This window comes from Carcharodon carcharias, chromosome 9, assembly GCF_017639515.1.
Source record: "Carcharodon carcharias isolate sCarCar2 chromosome 9, sCarCar2.pri, whole genome shotgun sequence".
In the NCBI taxonomy this organism is placed as follows: Eukaryota; Metazoa; Chordata; class Chondrichthyes; order Lamniformes; family Lamnidae; genus Carcharodon; species Carcharodon carcharias.
This window is the reverse complement of record NC_054475.1, coordinates 153,758,126-153,776,492: the sequence shown is the minus strand read 5'-3', so window position 1 is coordinate 153,776,492 and position 18,367 is coordinate 153,758,126. Positions and strand designations below refer to the sequence as shown.

Sequence of the window (18,367 nt, the reverse complement as noted above, 5' to 3'; positions counted from 1 at the left end):
GTTAAATCAATTTCTGTTGCTGATTTTTTTTTCTGTAGCTTGGCAGCAATTTGTAAATCCTTGATTTTCTTCAAGTTCAGAGTAAACTGAAGGAAATGACTAGCTTGCTGCCTTTGTACGATGACATTAAAAAAAATACTAAAAGCTGTGCTTGTATATTGCTGAAAAAGGAGACTTGTTGTTGAAGTTTTTTGTCTTACACTTATTAGGACAAATGCAAAAGTTCCAAGTTTCAAAAGACCACAACAATTTATACTACAGGAGAAAAGGGTGCTGATTGGTTGGCAAGCTGACTGATTAGCCAAGGTGTTGCCACGGAGAAAGCAACAGGAAACTAAGTGTCTCTCAAAATTGAAAACAAAATGTTGAAAGCGATTCTGTGATTGGGCAGAACTTGCTAAACAATCCTGAGTGCGATAATAGTGCCACTAACAACCAATTGAAGATAATCAGTTGCGCTCATAACTCATTTATGCTTGCTAGAGGTGACAAACATTGATATGCAAGGGCCTGTTCTCTGTAAACAAAAGGAATAAGTTCAAGCCTTGCACTTTTTTTGAATTACCTGGAAACATGTGGAGCCTTTTCTCCCCATCAGCACCCTTTTTCCTGAAGTATAAATTGTTGTGATTGTTTGAAATTTGGCATTCTTGCATTTGTCCTGATGAGTACAGGATGAAAAGCCTCGTCAACATGTCTCTCTTTTCAACAATATTCAAGTGTTGTATTACCAAACTTGCTTGTGTGATCATTGAAATGTAACGGGCCAAAATTTGCTGCAGTGGGGCTTCTAACAGCATCTGCTGGTCATCTGAGTTGTCCCTGCACCCTTTAGTTCAAAAAAATGTCTGTGCACAAAGTTGCTTAAAGTGTGAATTGATGAGAGTGTAGCAATGGAAAGAGGACACCTTGGACCTGAGTGATCAGGCAACCAGCAGATTATCTCCTTCACCAATGGGAATTAAGGATTGGAGCTCCACAGGTTGGAAGCATTCAGTGTGAACAATATGATTGACTGCAGAATACTACAAAGACATTAACTCGTGTGGCCTTGCCCTTTTGAAGATTTAGTTTTTCCCCATTGTATTATTCCCCTATTCTGATCTCAATAGGTTTTTCAGCCTTTTTGCAATCCTGATGTGTTGTTTTTTTTTTTTAATATCCTCCTCCAAGCAGAGGTTGGATCAATAAGTTGCGATGGAGACCTGCTTGTCTGTTTGTCCTGATCTTGAAGATAAGACTCAGAAAGGTTGTGAACTCTGAATTTATTTACCACTTGCCTTTGTTACAGATTCAAAATTCCAGCAACTTGCTAATTAAACCCTTGGAAATTTTTAAGAAAGACCATATTGGAGTTGCAAAGGTAAGCTGTTAAAATTGCTGTCTGTGCAACTCTCCATCGTGCTGGACTTTCCTTCTTCTCCTTCTGCTTTCATTGCAACTTCATTGTCCTGTCTAAGCCTTTCTTTTCTGCTGCAGCTGGTGTTGCTATTAAATGGGTTGCCAGCTACCCTGCAGGTCATAGCCAGGCGACATGGTGTGGCCCAGTGACAGTACTGCTCCATTTGGAGACCTGAAGATCTGGATCAGTGCACATGAGTTCCAAGTCCTTGTTTTGCTAGTTTTTCTATGTCTGGACGTTTTGGAAATAACCACACCCTCATGTTTCCTCTGGTCTCCTGAGGCCATGCACTCGCTGTTGGCTAAAGGACAGATTTGGTAACCTTTGGCAATGCTGGTCTGAATCTGACATTGTATGGTGCAGGGGGATGCCATGGGTGATTGTTCAGATTATGGCATTCTGTGTTGAGTTACCTTTTCTCCCACTTTGATATTTTGAGGAAGGGAGTTCCAAAGACTCACCACCCTCTGAGAGAAGAAATTTCTCCTCATCTCTGCCTTAAATGAGCGACCCCTTAGTTTTAAACCAGGATCCCTAGTTCTAGATTCTCCCGCAAGAGGAAACATCCTCTCCACATCCTGTCAAGACCCCTCAGGATCTTAAAGGTTTTGATCATTGGAGCCAGATTGCTGACCGGGAGGCCTAGTGATGGCAAAGGGTATTCTGTTGTAACAATGGACTAAATATAACACTGCACCAAAAGGAGGGGAGACTTTGAGCCTTGTCATTTCATGTTCGTTAGTCAGCATTCAAGATAACTAATTGGGAGAGTATTTGGGTAATATGTTCATTTGTTTATTCAAATACCAGGTCCTGTTTTATTGAATGCTGGTTGTTAAAACGATTCCCTGTTTTTAACTGTGAAAATAACTAGTTACATGTAAGGATGAAACCCGCAGTGCTGTGCTTAGTTGGAGGAATGAACTCCTAATGACCATATTTTCAGCGGGAATGATATTTTTGCTTTGATGGGGAAGAACCAGTGTGAGAGTGTTCTTTGGGCTGGTTGAAATTAATGGTGCAGATGATTTAGGTTCCCATGAGTCCTGTTTTCAGGGAAGTTGGAGTCAAACGCTCTCTCCATTAAGTACATTCTGGCGAGAATCCATCCTATCATGGCAGACCACCTAAACAGTGTGGCTGAATTTTCTCTTGCTCTGTGTTCAATGCCTATTGATTTATCTAGGTGCTGCTGTCCACCACAGGCTTTTGCAATGTTGAGTTGATGCTGCCCCTTTTCTCTCCTTCCCCGGGCTGAAAGCCACAGGCTCGCTTTGATTTTCCAAAGTCTGCTAAAGAAGCTGCCATAACAGGGTGTGTGTGTGTGATTGCTCGTCCATCATTCAACCAAAACACAGCCCCAGCAGCACAGATCTGAAATAGGAAAACCTATTTCTCCTTGCTCCAGCCTGTTCTTATTAAACAAATAATTCTGACACAATTCAGCTATTAAAGTGTTGGTGATAATAGTTCTTCTCTCCAGTCTTTGCCATTAGGAGAACTGACTGGTAACTTTTGCCAAGTGTCCAAATTTTCAGTTACTACACGTTTGCTTTCACTTTGTATTTGTTTTGGTGTTTATAAATGTTTCAGATATTTTAATAAAAATAAAAATGCAGCTCAGTGAAATTATTATTTAAAGTAAGTCCAGTGTGGCTATTTGAGTTGGCTGTGAGCCATGTTGGATGGTGTTCTGCCAGAAAACTCTGTGGGCATGAGCAGACTCTGCTCTCTGTTGAATTGCTGTCGACACTCCCTCATACCATCTGGGAGGCAGATGGTTTAATTAGCTGTTACAAAGTTGCCTGGTGCTATTGCTCCATTAATGAATCATAAATATCGACTCCCCTTTATTTTCTAGCCTGTTTTGAGGGTGCTAGGCTGGTTCTGTGGGTCTTGGCCACTTTTGGGTCTGATAAAATCTGTCCAATTTTGATGTTCGAGTCCGTGCATTTTGCTTTGGGCTATTTGACATGCACCTGAGCCCGTTCCTATGGTCATCTGATTCATGCATAGAATGACTATACTGATCAGGAGCAAAAGCCTCTGGCAGATTCCACTACCCCCACCGCTCCCTCCCACCCTCCTTAGCCTAGTAATTCTGAGGCCAATTAGCCAATTATCAGCGCTAAGAACTGCTAACTGCGTTGGTTGGGAATTTCATATGGGATCTTTTGGGCTGTGTGGTTTAATCCTACATTGATTACTGCTTAATTATGAGGCCATTGGAGGAGGTGGAGGGGGCAAATAATCTTTTAGCTCTATTATAGGTTGTAATTCTGTTCTCTATTTAGAGTTATACTTCTGTAGCTTTTAAATATCACAGGAATTGCTGAATGAGCAAAAGATCCAGGGTCCATTTACCTCAGCCTGTTCTTCAACCCTGGTAGTTGAACAATACAACAACAATGTTGACTAATCATAGAGATTGATACCTGTCAGTGAATCTGCACCAGATCCAGACATGACATGAGGAGAACCCCAGTGTTGGAGAGTTTTGGGAATCATAGGTTCAAAGTCACTTGTTTCTCCCAAGCATGTTGCACTTCCCACATCTCTGTCTCAAATTAATGACATACCCTTTCTCAAAATATTATTTCTAGCAAACCTGTATCATTTGCATTGAGGGAATCAATATTATCCGCTTTCATTGTCTCCCTATAGGGAGCCTGTTCCACTAATCATAGAATCATATAGCACATAAGTAGAGAACTCAGACCCCTGTGCCAGCTCTTTAAAAGAGCTGTCTAATAGTCCCTTTTCCCACAGCTCTGCAAAGATTTCCTTTTCAAGTATATATCCCAATTCCTACTTTTGAATTAGCTTCTGCCATGCTTTCAGGTAGTGAACTCCACATCATCATGATTAGCAGGGAGAAGATAGTGTAATGGTAATGTCATTGGGCTAGTGAACCAGAAGCCCAGGCTAATGCTTTGGGACATGAGTTCAAATCCCACCATGGCAAATGGTGGAATTCAATTAATTAAATCTGGAATTGAAAACCTGTCCGTGAAAGTTAATGATGGTCGTTGTAAAATCCATCTAGTTCACTAATGTCCTTTAGGGTGTTACGGACAGGAGTAGGTTTAATTTAGAACAAACAAAGACAAAACGTGCTGGAAAAACTCAGCAGGTCTGACAGCATCGGTGGAGAGAAAGACGTTAATGTTTCGAGTCCCCATGACTCTTCTTCAGATTTGAGTCATACGAACTCTGTCTTTCGCAGAGTTAATGTTTCGAGTCCGTATGACTCAAATCTGAAGAAGAGTCATGGGGACTCGAAACATTAACGTCTTTCTCTCCACAGGTGCTGTCAGATCTGATGAGTTTTTCCAGCACTTTTTGTTTTTGTTTCAGATTTCCAGCATCCACAGTATTTTGCCTTTAATTTAGAACAGCTCTGATTTCTCCTCTCACCACCCATCTGTAAACAGAAAGGTGTTTTTGATTTCCCCCTTTATAAGTGGTGGCGTATTTTCCCCCAACCCTTCAGTTTGGAGTGATCCAATCCTCTATTAATAACCCCATAGCAAATTCGAAATGAGGTAGTATAAGAGGGGTCATTTATTTTACACACACCCACAAAATGTGGGAAGGGGTTTTGCAACATCTGCCCCTTTTGCATTCATATAATAAAAGAGGGATAAAAGAAAGAAAAGGGATCAGGACAAAGACCGCAATAAAATATAAGAATTATGGTTTCACCAGAGTCCAGAATCAATGTCCAAGGACCGGTCTTTCCGGTGGCTTTGTCTGGCAGAATTCCTCGTCTTGGTCCTAGGAATTTGGTTGCAGGTTGCTTCTGTTGAAGATGCAGCAAAATATTCTTGTTTCCTGGGTATTAGCCCACTCTGTAGGCAAAGTGCAGGGTTCTTTCTGGAAATCAGATTTGGAGAGAGATGGAGATCAAAGGCAGGCTAACCTGGAATCTGGTTCCCTTCGGAGGTTAAACCGTAACTGAAGATAAAGTCTGAAAGCTGTATATTAAAGGAATTCAAACAGCTCAAGTCTCGGTCATATGACAGGGTGGATTGACCAGGGTAGTGCAGTGGATGTTGTCTACATGGATTTCAGTAAGGCATTTGACAAGGCCCCACATGGCAGACTGGTCAGGAAATTGAGATCTCATGGGATACAGGGGAAGGTGGAAGTTAGATCCAAAACTGGCTCAGCAACAGGAAACAAAGACAGATGGATGTTTTTTGTGAATGGGAAGTGGTTTCCAGTGGTGTTCCACAGAGCTCAGTGTTGGGTCCTTTGCTGTTTGTGGCATATATTAATGATTTGGATTTAAATGTAGGAGGCATGATTGGAAAACTTGCAGCTGACACAAAAATTGGCTGTTTAGTTGATAGTGAAGAGGATAGCTGTTGTCTCCAGAATAATATCAATGGTTTGGTTGAGTGGGTGGAAAAGTGGCAATTGAAATTCAATCTGGAAAAGTGTGAGGTAATGCATTTGGGGAGGGCAAACAAAGCAAGGGAATCCTCAATAAATGGGAGGATGTTGAGACCCTGAAGGTGGTAGGACAGGTGGTAAAGAAAGTATATGGAATGCTTTCCTTTTATTGGGCGAGGTATTGAATACAAAAGCAGGGATGTAATAATGGAACTGTATGGGCAGGATTTTGACCTTGGCGGGAGAGCTTGACGAAGGCGGGTGGGGGTTGTTGGGAAGCCGATCAGCACCGCACTGCGATTTTATGCGGGTGGGCCAATTAAGGCCCACCCAGTGTGGACCACAAGCAGCAGCGCTTGGTGTTGCCTGTGCAGGTGGGAGGAGGAGGGTGAGTGGGCCTAGCGTGAACTTCACAGCTCTGTGCCTCAGGGAAATTGAAGCGCTCTTTGAAAAAACTTAATGTACAAAATAAAAATGTTATAAAACATGTCACATGAGCAGGGACATTTTTTAATTCAAATGTAAAATTTTTATTTTATTTTTATTTGCTTTAGGAAACCTCATCCCGCCCCATGGATGAGGTTTCCTAAAAAGTGCAAAGGCCGCTTGGCGTTTTCGCCTGCTCGCCAGCCGTTAGGTTGGACGGGCAGCGTAAATTTGACATTAATTACCATTTTAATGGCCCTTAATAGGCAGTGGGCACAGGCTGGAGTCGGCAGCGCGCCCGATGAACAAAATATCACAGAACTACGTGATGAAGTCGGGATGCTCGCCTGACATCACCGCACGTCATTTTACACTCTGCCGGATCGAGCACGTGTCCACCCACCGAGCTCAATATTCTCCCCTCTAAAACGCTGGTTAGGCCACAACTGGAATTTTGTGTACAGTTCTGGTCACCATATTACAGGAAGGACATCATTGCTCTGGAGAGAATACAGAGGAGATTTACAAGAATGTTGCTGGGGCTTGAAAATTGCTGCTATGAGGAGAGATTGGATAGGGGTTGCTTTCCTTAGAACAGAGGAAGCTGAAGGATGATCTAATTGAGGTGTACAAAGTTGAGGTGCCTAGATAGGGTAGACTGGAAAGACTTGTTTCCCCTAGCCGAGGGGTCAATTACCAGGGGGTATAGATTTAAGGTAATTGGTAGAAGGATTAGAGGGGACATGAAGAAAAACTTTTTCACCCAGAGGGTGTTGGGTGTCTGGAATTCACTGCCTAAGTTGTTGTTGAGGCTGAAATGCTCATCTCATTTGAAAGGTACCTGGGTCTGCGACTGGAAGTGCTGTAACCTGCAAGAGTACAGACCAGGTGCTGGAAACTGGGATTAAAAAGAGTGGCTAATTTCTTTTTTCCCCCATTTTTTGACCAGTGCTGACAGAATGGGCTGAATGGCCTCTTTCTGCACTGTAACTTTTCTATGGTTCTATTCACTGCCTGGTACAGTTTTAGGAAAAAAAAGTACTTCCTGCGCCTTTAAGGGCGCCCTGGCATGAAGGCCGGGGGCTTCTTCCTGCAGCCTCAACAATGGCCACCTCCAATAGTGGTGCTGCTGAACTTCCAGCTCTGATTGGCTCTGGTATTCAAGTGGCGGGGAAAATGCTGCCCAGGGTCCTGCCACCTGCCCATGCGGGATCAGGCCCCGCTTTCGATCCAGGAGGTGGGACACTCGTCCATTGATGAGATTCCATCCAATATTTCTGCAGATTCGTTTTGAATTCGTCCCTGCTTAGGGCGCAGGCTGTGTCCTCTGGTTCTACTGGTGTGGACGAGATGAAACGATTTGTTGCGGCTCTCCCTTTTCCCTCACCTGAGGAAGACCATTTTAGTAGTTCTGTTTGTCGTGTACTATTGCCACGTTTCGCATTGTAGGTGGAAGGCCATGCTTCATAAATTTGATTTCAAATCCATCCATGGCCTCGCCCCTCCCTACCTCTGTAATCTCCTGCAACCCCACAACCCTCTTAGAGACCTGCGTTCCTCTAATTCCAGCCTCTTGTGCATTCCCAAGTGTTAATTGCTCCACCATTAGTGGCTGTGCCTTCAGTTGTCTGGGCCCAAAGGCTGGAATCCCACACCCACCCACCCCCCCCCACCCCCCAGCCTATATGTCTACACCTGCCTATCTCTCTTCCCTCCTTTTAAGAACTCTGTAAAACCTACCTCTTTGACCAAGTTTTTTGGCCATCTAACCTAATACCTCCTCATGTGGCCTGGTGTCATGCTTTGTTTTATAATGCTCCTAAGCAGCATTTTGGGACATTTCATGATGTTAAAGGCATTATAGAAATATTGTTAACTGAATGAAGCAGTCACCAATTTGTCCCTTGCGTCTGTTGGCAAGCAGAGGCTGTAATTGTAATATAAATAACATGTTTGTCAGGTGCTCCTGTAATTATAAGACAACATTATAAAAAAAAGGGCCATATATTAACTAGGGTACAACTGAGTTTAGCGAAATCTGTCTTTTTCAAAGCTCAAAGCCACATTACTGTAAATAAGATATCTGGAGTCAATTGGAGGTCAATTGCTGTTGTTGCGAGAGGCTGTTAGTGTTTCCAAGTATCTGGCTTAAAGTCAGAAGAAACCAGCATGTCATAGCAATGTTTTCTCCTGTTTATCTTTTTTATATATTTTTTGATATTCTGAAGTCCACTATCTAAAACTGGTGTCTGTTTCAATGATGATAAATACACTGCTCACGATAGTGTGGTAACTGCTGGTGTACTGAATGCCGTATATTTAATTCAAGCAATCTGTCGTCTTTTGTTCAATGTGCTGTTGTTTTAATACGGTGCTACACTGCAGCTAATCAATTCCAAGACAGCAGCTGCCATCCACAATCAGACAGGAGAGAAGCAACTAGAGCAGCCTTGTGTTACTGAACAGTGAGAACTGCAGTTGATGTAAACACTGTTGACTTCTCTGACAGAAATTACGTGTTTCTTGCTTTTTGCCATGCTGATTTCCCCCACGGTTTTTCCCCCCGTTGCTCTGTGACAGACCCTGATGACTAATGCTAGGATGTATAAGCATTGCCCTCAGTAACTGTTCATTATTCTGGCATTTATACTCAATCTGGACCAATGCTTTGTTGCATTACTGCAAACATTACCACTCTCTTTGCCTTTTGTTCCATGACATCTTTGTTATTTAATCTCTCCCACCTGCTTCCCCAACCCTTTTGTTCTTCCTCCCATTCTCCCCTTTCGACAGCACAAAACCCATCACATTTCTACCCTCCTTCAATTCTGAAGAAGAATCATTTGCAACTTGCAACGTTAACTCTGTTTCTCTCTCCGCAGATGCTGCCAGACCTGTTGAGTATTGCCAGCACTTTGTGTTTACTTTGGTAGCTCACATGGCCATGCATCATTGTTGTAAGCCTAAACAATTGACTGTTGCCATGGTGTTCAATCATGAGAGTATCAGGGTAGACCAGCGAGGTGTTGTGACCTGGAATGTTGGTTGGTAGAGGCAGATTCAATAACAACTTTGGATTTGGATAAATACTTGGAGGGAGAAATTTCCAGGGCTATGGAGGAAGAACAAGGGACTAATTGGATAGCTCTTTTAGTACCACTAATACGATGGCCAAATGGCGCCTCTCTTTGTCATTATCATTCCAATATTTTCACAATATTCAGCAAACAGCACTTAGCAGAACTATTACCTGATTTAAAAAAAAATAGAAAATTTCAGGTACCGAAGGAAGCTATTTGGCCCCTTTTTTCTGTGCCAGCCAAAAAAGAGCTATCCAGCCTCCTCCCACTTTCCAGCTCTTGGTCCATAAGCCTGTAGGTGGCGGCACTTCAAGTGCACATCCGAGTATTTTTTAAACGCGATGAGGATTTCTTCCTCGACCACACTCTCACCCGGCAACCCCTGGTTGAAAAAGTCTCTTTTCAACTCCCCTCTTGTCCTTCTGCCAGTTACTTTAAATCTAAGCTATTGGCCTATGTTTCCGTAACATATTGCCAAGTATGGGAACCGTGGTTTTATTGGTGTGTGGCCCTCCCTAGCCCTGGGCTCCAATGGACTATTGTATTACACTGATTGGGAACAGCTAATAACACACACTGAGTAATGAACCTGGAAACATTCTGGTCTGTATGACACAGTGCTACAAGCTGTGGCGCACACACATGCTAAGTTATCTCTTCTGTTTCCCAATGCCCCATTGTGAAATGGCTGAGATTTTGGAGATGTATATTGGGTCCCTACTTTACACGGTGAATTGGCATTCTGAACTGTTGCCCTCCGACCCTGGCATCCAGCTGCTTATTAAGTCTGTTTTGCATTTAAATTCCTCACTTCGCTCCATTCCTAGTTTTAAAGTTGATGATTTGTAAATATCTAAATTCTAGCTGGCACTTAGCTGCAGAGCTTAAAGATAAATTGTTGCCATCTTGACTCCTTTATTTTTCTCCTTTTCTCTTTGTGATCTTGTTGATCAAGTCTCTAGTTTTAAATCTGTCTTCAATCTTCTTGCTTACCAAGGAACAAAGCAATAAAAGCATTACAGGCTCACAAGGTGAAAGATTTGAGGGGATTTCTGATCCCTATACATGTTGGCTAATTATCCTTTTGGGTGGAGGTGTTTGAAAAGAAAACAATGATTTGTATTTATATAGGACCTTTCGCAACCTAAGGATGCTCCAAAGCACCTTACAGCCAGTGAAGAACTTGTGAAGTTACTGTAATAATGTAGGAAACATGACAACCAAGTTGCACACAGCAAGATCCTACAAAGAGCAATGTGACAATCAGCAGATAATCTATTTTAGTGCTATTGATTTGAGGAGTAAACAATAGCCAGGACACCAGAGAGGGCTCCACTAATCATCTCTGGAATAGCACCATAGGATTTTTCACTTCTACCCGAGAGGGCAGTGGAAGTGTAAGAGGAGGAGGAAAACGATCAGCAGGCACTAGAACCATCCGCAGGCTACCCGCAGGGCTTAGGGTGGAATCTCAGTGACTGACCTTTTCTGTTCACAGGAGAGAAAGAAAAAGTTTGAGAAAGAGAGCGAAAAGTTCTACTCTGCACTCGACCGACATCTGGGTCTCTCCTCAAAGAAGAAGGAATCCCAGCTCCAGGAGGTAATGATCTTGTGATTTTTCAGTGGCAGAGTTCACATTCCTCGGCACACCACCCCCTTGCTCTTCTCCTCCTGTTCGAGCAAACATTACTTGAAAGAGAAAGTTCCGTCAGGAAAGGGGACTTGTGAACCACTGCCCAGAGGCAAACTGAATTGTAAATGTTTTGTGTTCCTTGCGTCATATGTGCAACAGAAAATACGGCTTGTGATGTGTTCTCCTGCTTTTCATCGAACCTTTATTGCAATTGTAAAATCCTCTCTTTCACCCTCACGTCCCCCTTCTCTGTATCCCACAGTTATTGAATATGTAGAGTTTTCGATGCATTGTCTGCTCCGTAATGCATGAGAACCAGTGTGGGTGGAGATCAGGAACTCTCACTTACAACAACCTCTTGAACAGATTCTGAAGTGCTAAAAGCAGACAATCAATCTCTGGTACATAATAAATGGGTTGAAACTAGGTAAATACGGGACATTTGATTTTTTTAAAAAATTGGTTATTCTAGCTGTTTTAATTGCAATTATGTTAAAAACACTTAAAATTCTGAAATGATTATTGGTGCCACCCTCTCCATCTGTCATGTTGTGTGTTTTCCTGCGTCTGTTGAGTCAATCTGACAAGCGTTCTGTTTTTTAATTTAGGCAGATGTCCAGGTTGACAAAGAGAAGCAGAACTTCTACGAGGCGTCCTTGGAGTATGTGTACAAAATTCAGGAGGTTCATGAGAGAAAGAAGTTTGAAGTGGTGGAGCCAGTAAGTTAGGTCCTGGTTATTTAAAGCTTTGATTCAAAAGAAACGTATGAAGATATTTCTCTCAGTCTGACCTCTCCTGACAGGTGCTGTTTCATGCTGGGGTAAATTCCCACAGGCAGCAGCAGCTCCTTGGTGCCCTGTTAAGATGGTCACTTTTCAACAACAATAACTTTATATACACCCTTAATGTAATAAAACGTCCCAAGATGCTTCAAGGGAGTGTTTAAAAAAAACAAAATAATGACACTGAGCCACATAAGGAGATAGTAGGTTGACAGCCAAAAACTTGATCAGTGGTGGGTTTTAAGGAATGTTGTAAGGGAGGAAAGTGAGGCAGAGAAATTTAGGGAGGGCGTTCTAGAGTTTAGGATCTTGGCAGCTGAAGGGATGTCTGCCAGTGGTGGAGTGATTAAGATCAGAGATGCTCAACTGGCCAGAATTAGTGGAGTGCAGATATATCGGAGGGCTGGAGGACATTAGAGAAAGGGAGGGTTGAGGCCATGGAGGGGTTTGAAACCAAGGATGAGAATTTTAAAACCAAGATGTTGCTTGTCCGGGAGCCAGTGTAGCTCAGCTACAGGCTCGCTGATGTTGTAAATGGCTCCGCCTCAGCAATTGTCTCCGCCCTCCCCCCCCCACCCCACAACTTAAAACCACAGTTGTTACCCACTGCTCCAAAAAGCCCCCTCCAACATCCCTTTTCTCTCACGTGTCCCTGAATGTGTTGTTACCTTCCAAATCTCTGTTTGAATTTTTCCATGCCATGGTAACAAAAGACCTAAGCAAAGACTTAAATGATATTTCCTGTGACTGGGGCAATGGTGTGTTACCTCTCCTTGTCCTCGGCCTCCCTGCAGCTGTTAAACATGGTCGACCACACCTTCAATGCCTCTCCTCCGTTGTCCAAATCTCCAGTAATGCAACTTGTTTCTTGCTTTGCTCAGACCCTGACATTATTACGCAGCCATTCAGTTTTGGACCAGGAATAGATGCTGAACTCTTGAGCAGGACTAAACAAACACTGGCTTTTCACATCTGGGTTTGAAGTAGGCCCAGACTGATGGTGGGAATGTCTTCAGTCTGTGCGCTGAGGGGGTCTTAAGTATTGATTAAGTAAGGATGGATCCATGTTACAAAATGGCCTTACCATTCAGTACTAGATTGCTGATCTCACTCAGGTCACGGGCTACCCAATGCAAGATGCTATAGGCGCACTGGGCAGGCCGATGCTCCACTTAAACTGGAGGTTACTGTCTGTTGCTGAGGCCAAAGTAGAGGGAGATGTTGTTTCAGGTCTAAAACATGCTTTAACTGATCCAGTATTGCTGACAATTGGAGGTAGAGTAGAAAAGTCTTCTAGCCTCCAGCATTCCCAACCCTCAGCTTCCATCTGCAATAATAACATTCCAATTATCATTGTGGTTGAATTGATGACACTTGGAGAGAGTGGCGGATGGAGGGATATCCAGCTGACTTAGTAACAAAGGCCAGAGTTTTCCCCCATTGATGATGAAAATAGGAGGATATTTCAGTCTTAGGAAAGCTCCACCAACCCAATCAGAATCTCAATTACTGTTTTCTTTCCCCCCCCCCCCCCCCCGCTCCCCACAGGTACTGGCGTTCCTACATGGCTTACTCACATTCCATCATTTGACCTTTGAACTAACTCAGGATTTCTTGCCCTATAAGCAGCAGCTTCAGCTAAGCTTGCAACACGTGAGTTCTGTTCTGATGTACAATTGTGACTGAAAGTAAACAGGCACATGGAATGGTGGGGGGAGGGGGAATTGACTCATCGAAGTGGGTAGTTAGTTAGCGTCGGGAAATTTCCCAATGTGGCAGAGCCACCTCAGTGTAAGGTGTGCCTTTAGGCACTATTTTACCTCGGTGGGGGTGGGTGTGTGCTGAGGTGGGGGTTAGGTGCAGGCTGGCGTCTAGCCTGCCATTGCTGGAAGCAGGTCAGAGGCGGCCCCAGCATCGGTCTAGTGTTGAGGCGGGCTAGTTTAAAAAGTGCGCCTCCTCAGTTCCCTGGGACTTTGTTCCAGTTGTTTTGTTACATTTTAGGCCCTCGCCCCTCACACTCCATCACTAAACACACCCCACCCCCCACTCCCCCAGCACCCGGCCCAGCCACTTGTTATAACTTCATGGAGATGTCAGTGAAGCATATATAAAAAAAAATTGCTCACAAAAATCCTTTAATAAGAGTCTATGCTCTCAGCCAAACCTCATTATGCACGAGTCCTTGTCACGCTATGAAAATCCAGCCTGTTGCTGCCTGACTTTGACAGTAATGCAGTCCTGGTCCCACAGAACAAATCTCTCCTCCCTGTGGTTTTTTTTTTCTCTCCAAACTGAATTTCTCCTGTGCCTTTCTGTATCTCCCTCCCTAAAACCCTCCGCTCACCCACTTCCCTCTCCACCTTTCAATAAACCTAAAACACATGTTCTTCTGATCAAACCTGTCCTTTTCTGCATCGCTCCGTGAAGGGATACTCCCTTCTATGGGAGGGACACTGAAATTCCACTTCTTGTTGAATCCGGCCAATAATCAAAAGTACACGAATGTTAAAACGTCCCCTGTGTTATCCATTCAATGTTGCCCCTTTTTTGAACAGATGACTCCCCATGGGAAAATGTCTGCTGAACCTTTTTTAAATGGCGGTTCTGCAGAAATGATGCAAGTTATAATCCCACGTCACCAAATCAGTTTCCAGGCCTGAAGCACACATCGCCTCTCCGTCACTCTAGTCTTTCTCATTGGCCGTTATGGAATGAACGGGGCTTTTGAATTAGCATTTCCTGGTGGCTTGCCGCAGCAAGGTAGAGTCACGTGGGAGGCAGTGGACTCTGTGACGTTGTCAGTTGTTTTCACAGACGAGGAATCACTTCCTGGGCACTCGCGAGGAGATGGAGGATCTCATGCAAAGAATGAAAGAAGCTCCGCAGACTTGCAAGCTACCGGGCCAGCCCACCATCGAAGGCTACCTCTACTCTCAGGAGAAACGTAAGGGCTAGATGTTGGGACTCCAGATTTGTTTCACGTTGCCCTTTCCTCCCCCTGAATTGCTTCGTTCAGGTCACCGCCGGACTGTGTTTCCTGAAATTAGCCATTCAGAATCGCACTGTTTGATTTACAAGAGAATTTGATCTGTGGAGTGAACCATGGTGTGGATTTGATGAACCATCTTCAACAGGTTTTAGTGATTTAGCCTAATGGATGGGATGTAATCGTTACTGCATGTCTTTGTGCCATCTAGTGTCTTTGTTCAGTATTGCAGCTGTTTTTAGTTTTCCATTCTAGCTCATTACATACGAACATATGATCAAGGAGCAGCAGTAGGCCATTCAGCCCCTCAAGGGCTCCGCCATTTAATAAAATCGTGGTTGATTTGATAGTAAGTTGAAACCTGCATCCCGCCTACCCCCGATAATCCCCTTGCTTACCAAGAATCTATCCACCTCTGCCTTAAAAATATTCAAAGATTCTGCTTCCACCACCTTTTCAGGAAGAGAGTTCCAAAGACACATGATCCACAGAGAAAAAATGTCACCTCATCTCTTTTTAAATGGGTGACCACTTATTTTTATACAGTGACCCACTAGTTCTAGATGCTTCCACAAGAGGAAACATCCTCTCTACATCCACCCTGTCAAGACTGCTCAGGATCTTATGTTTCAATCATGTTGCCTCTTACTCTTCTGAACTCCAGCAGATACAAGCCTAATCTGTTCAACCTTTCCTCACCCATTCTAGGTATTAGTCTGGTAAACCTTCTCTGAACTGCTTCCAATGCATTTACACCCTTCCTTAAATAAGATGACCCACACTGTACTACAAATGTGCTACTCACTAGTGCCCTGCACAATTGAAGCATAAGCTCCCTACTTTTGTATCCAATTCTTCTTGAAATAAATGATAACTTAATGATAACTAAAATGATTAGCTTTCCTAATGATTTGCTGTACTTATATGCTAGCCTTTTGTGATTCATGCACTAGGACACCCCGATCCATCTGCACCTCTGAGCTCTGCAATCTCTCACCATTTAGATAATATCCTTCTCTTTTATTCTCCCTGTCAAAATGGATAATTTCACATTTTCCCACATTATACTCCATTTGCCAGATTTTTGCCCACTCACTTAACCTATCTATATCTTTTTGTAGCCTCCTTATGTCTTCTTCACAGCTTACTTTCCTACCTATCTCTGTGTCATCAGCAAATTTGGCAACCATCCCTTCAATCCCTTCATCCAAGTCATTTATATAAATTGTAACAGTTGAGGTCCCAGCACTGATCCCTGTGGTACACCGCTCGTTATATTTTGCCAACCTGAAAAAGACCCATTTATGGCTACTCTCTGCTTCCTGTTAGCCAACCAAACATCCATCCATGCCAATATGTTACCCCCTACAGTATGAGCTTTTATTTTCTGCAATAGCCTTTGATGTGGCATCTTATCAAATACCTGCTGGAAATCTAAGTACAGTACATCCACCAGTTCCCCTTTATTCACAGCGCATGTTACTTCCACAAAGAACTCCAATAAGTTGGTTAAGCACGATTTCCCTTTCACAAGACCATGTTGACTCTGCCTGATGACCCTGAGCTTATCTAAGTGCCCTGCTATAACTTCTTTAATAATACCTTCTAACATTTTCCCTACGACAGATGTTAAGCTAACTGGCCTGTAGTTTCTCGCTTCCTGTCTCCCTCAACTTTTGAATAATGGGGTTACATTTGCTATCTTCCAATCTAATGGGACCTTCCCCAAATCTAGGGAGTTTTGGAAAATTAAAACCAATGCATCAACTTTCTCACCAGACACTTCTTTTAAGACCCTAGGATGAAGTCCATCAGGACCCTGGCCCTTATCAGCCCACAGCTGCAACAATTTACTCAGCACCACTTCTCTGGTGACTCTAATTTTCCTGATTCCTTCCCCATTCCCATTTCCTGGTTTATGGTTGCTTCTGGGATGTAAACTTGTATCCTCTATAATGAAAACTGATGCAAAATACCTGTTCAATTCATCTGCCACCTCCTTGTTTTCCATTATCAATTCTCCGGACTCATTTTCTGTAGGACCAATGCTCACTTTGCTAACTCGTTTCTTTTTGAAATATTTGTAAAAGCTCTTGCTATCCGTTTTTATATTTCTGGCTAGCTTTCTCTCATTCTGTAATTTTTCCTTCCTTATTAGTCTTTTAGTCGTTCTTTGCTGTTCCTTACATTCTGTCCAATCTTCTGACCTGCCACCTGCCTTTGCACAATTGTAAGCTCAGGAGTTGCCTTGCATTGGCTGGGAATCGAACCCAGGCCTCCTGTGTGCCAGGTGAGAATTCTACCACTGAGCCACCAACGCCAGAGCGAAACAGATTTCAGCTGTAACTTCAACCTTTTTCTTCTTCCAGTATTTTGTGCTTTATTTATGTTTCTTATTGGCTGAATATCCAATTACCCATTAGACGTATAGCCAGAGATATCCAGGTTCCAACATAACTCTTCACATCAGTGCTCGTTGTTGTGGGACAGATGTCACTCAGAGTCTGGAAATAGTTAAAGTTAGGGAAACTTTACTACAAGCATGCAGAGGACTGCTTCAGCAAACTGAAGCATCTTAAAGAGCAATTACAATAATATCCATTTATATACAACGCGGTTTCAGCTGGCCACATGTCTGCGTGTGTTTTGTCTGTTCATAGCCTTCATATGTCCCTCATAGGTATGTTCTATCATGTTCTCACAGACAAGCAGGCTAGAAAAACAGAGAAAGCTGGGCTTATCAGCTACAGTAACTTCACCTCTATACACATACAGAAAAGCAACAGAAGATATGTAGGCCAAGGGTGTGGTGGATTAATACAGCGAGGGAGGCAGCTCTCATGAATATAACTCACGTTATAACTCATAGTAATTAGATTAACCCTTTGTTCCTCCCATCACTCATTCTGGATTTGTTTACCGACCTGGTTATTTGCTGATAGCTGTGTCAGGATTTATTCTCTCAGTAAAATGACCCAGTAAGTGTTTTATGCAAAATTAAGGCTCTAAGGAAGTGTTTCTGATGCTAAAATGACCCTTTGGGGCGAGGGTTCCTTTACATTGGTTGCGAGGGGATGGGGCAGAGGTGGTGAAAAAAGGGCAGTTCAGCCAACCTAGCTCTTGGCATCAGTACAAGAGCAGCATTGCTGGAAGCCTGAGAGCAGCCTCACTACTAGGCCTTGTTGCCTAGGGAGCCTGCTGTGGTACAGCGATGATGAGATGGATTTCCAGTTGTGCAGGATTTTAATCTATTCTTGACTCTCCACAGGGGCTCTGGGGTTCTCCTGGGTGAAATACTACTGCAAATATGTGAAAGGGACCAAAATTCTAACCATGATCCCCTGTGATCCAAAACCTGGAATGAAGCAAGTGAGTATCGCATTGATATAGAGCCTAGATTGTTGGATAATGGATATGTACACAATCCATCCTGTCAGAGATTTGAAATTTGGACAATGTTGGAAATACTCTGACCAATTGGTTCAGAACTGGCCAGCGCTTCAGTGTTGATGTGAGAAGTTCTCACCCAAACCATTTTAAGCCGTCTCCTCTCTTTTGAAGCTGATTGACATTTTCAGCAGCTACTGATATTTTTACTTTGGATTTCCAACATTTGAAGCATCCTTTTAATCCCTGATTAGAGACTGGAGTTGTTGATAC

At 43.2% G+C, this 18,367-nt stretch overlaps 1 protein-coding gene across 5 annotated transcripts in view; it reads left to right on the top strand.

The window, feature by feature from the left end:
* ophn1 (oligophrenin 1) overlaps positions 1-18,367 on the top strand; it is a 235,478-nt gene that overhangs the window by 112,552 nt on the left and 104,559 nt on the right. For 4 of the 5 annotated variants that reach the window (XM_041195078.1, XM_041195079.1, XM_041195080.1 and 1 more), the window contains 6 exons: positions 1,292-1,363; positions 10,805-10,906; positions 11,548-11,658; positions 13,270-13,374; positions 14,536-14,665; positions 17,976-18,076. In XM_041195078.1, the coding sequence (XP_041051012.1) occupies positions 1,292-1,363; positions 10,805-10,906; positions 11,548-11,658; positions 13,270-13,374; positions 14,536-14,665; positions 17,976-18,076 (621 nt within the window). The remainder of the gene's footprint in view (positions 1-1,291; positions 1,364-10,804; positions 10,907-11,547; positions 11,659-13,269; positions 13,375-14,535; positions 14,666-17,975; positions 18,077-18,367) is intronic. The other variant, XM_041195077.1, reaches the window with a different exon arrangement.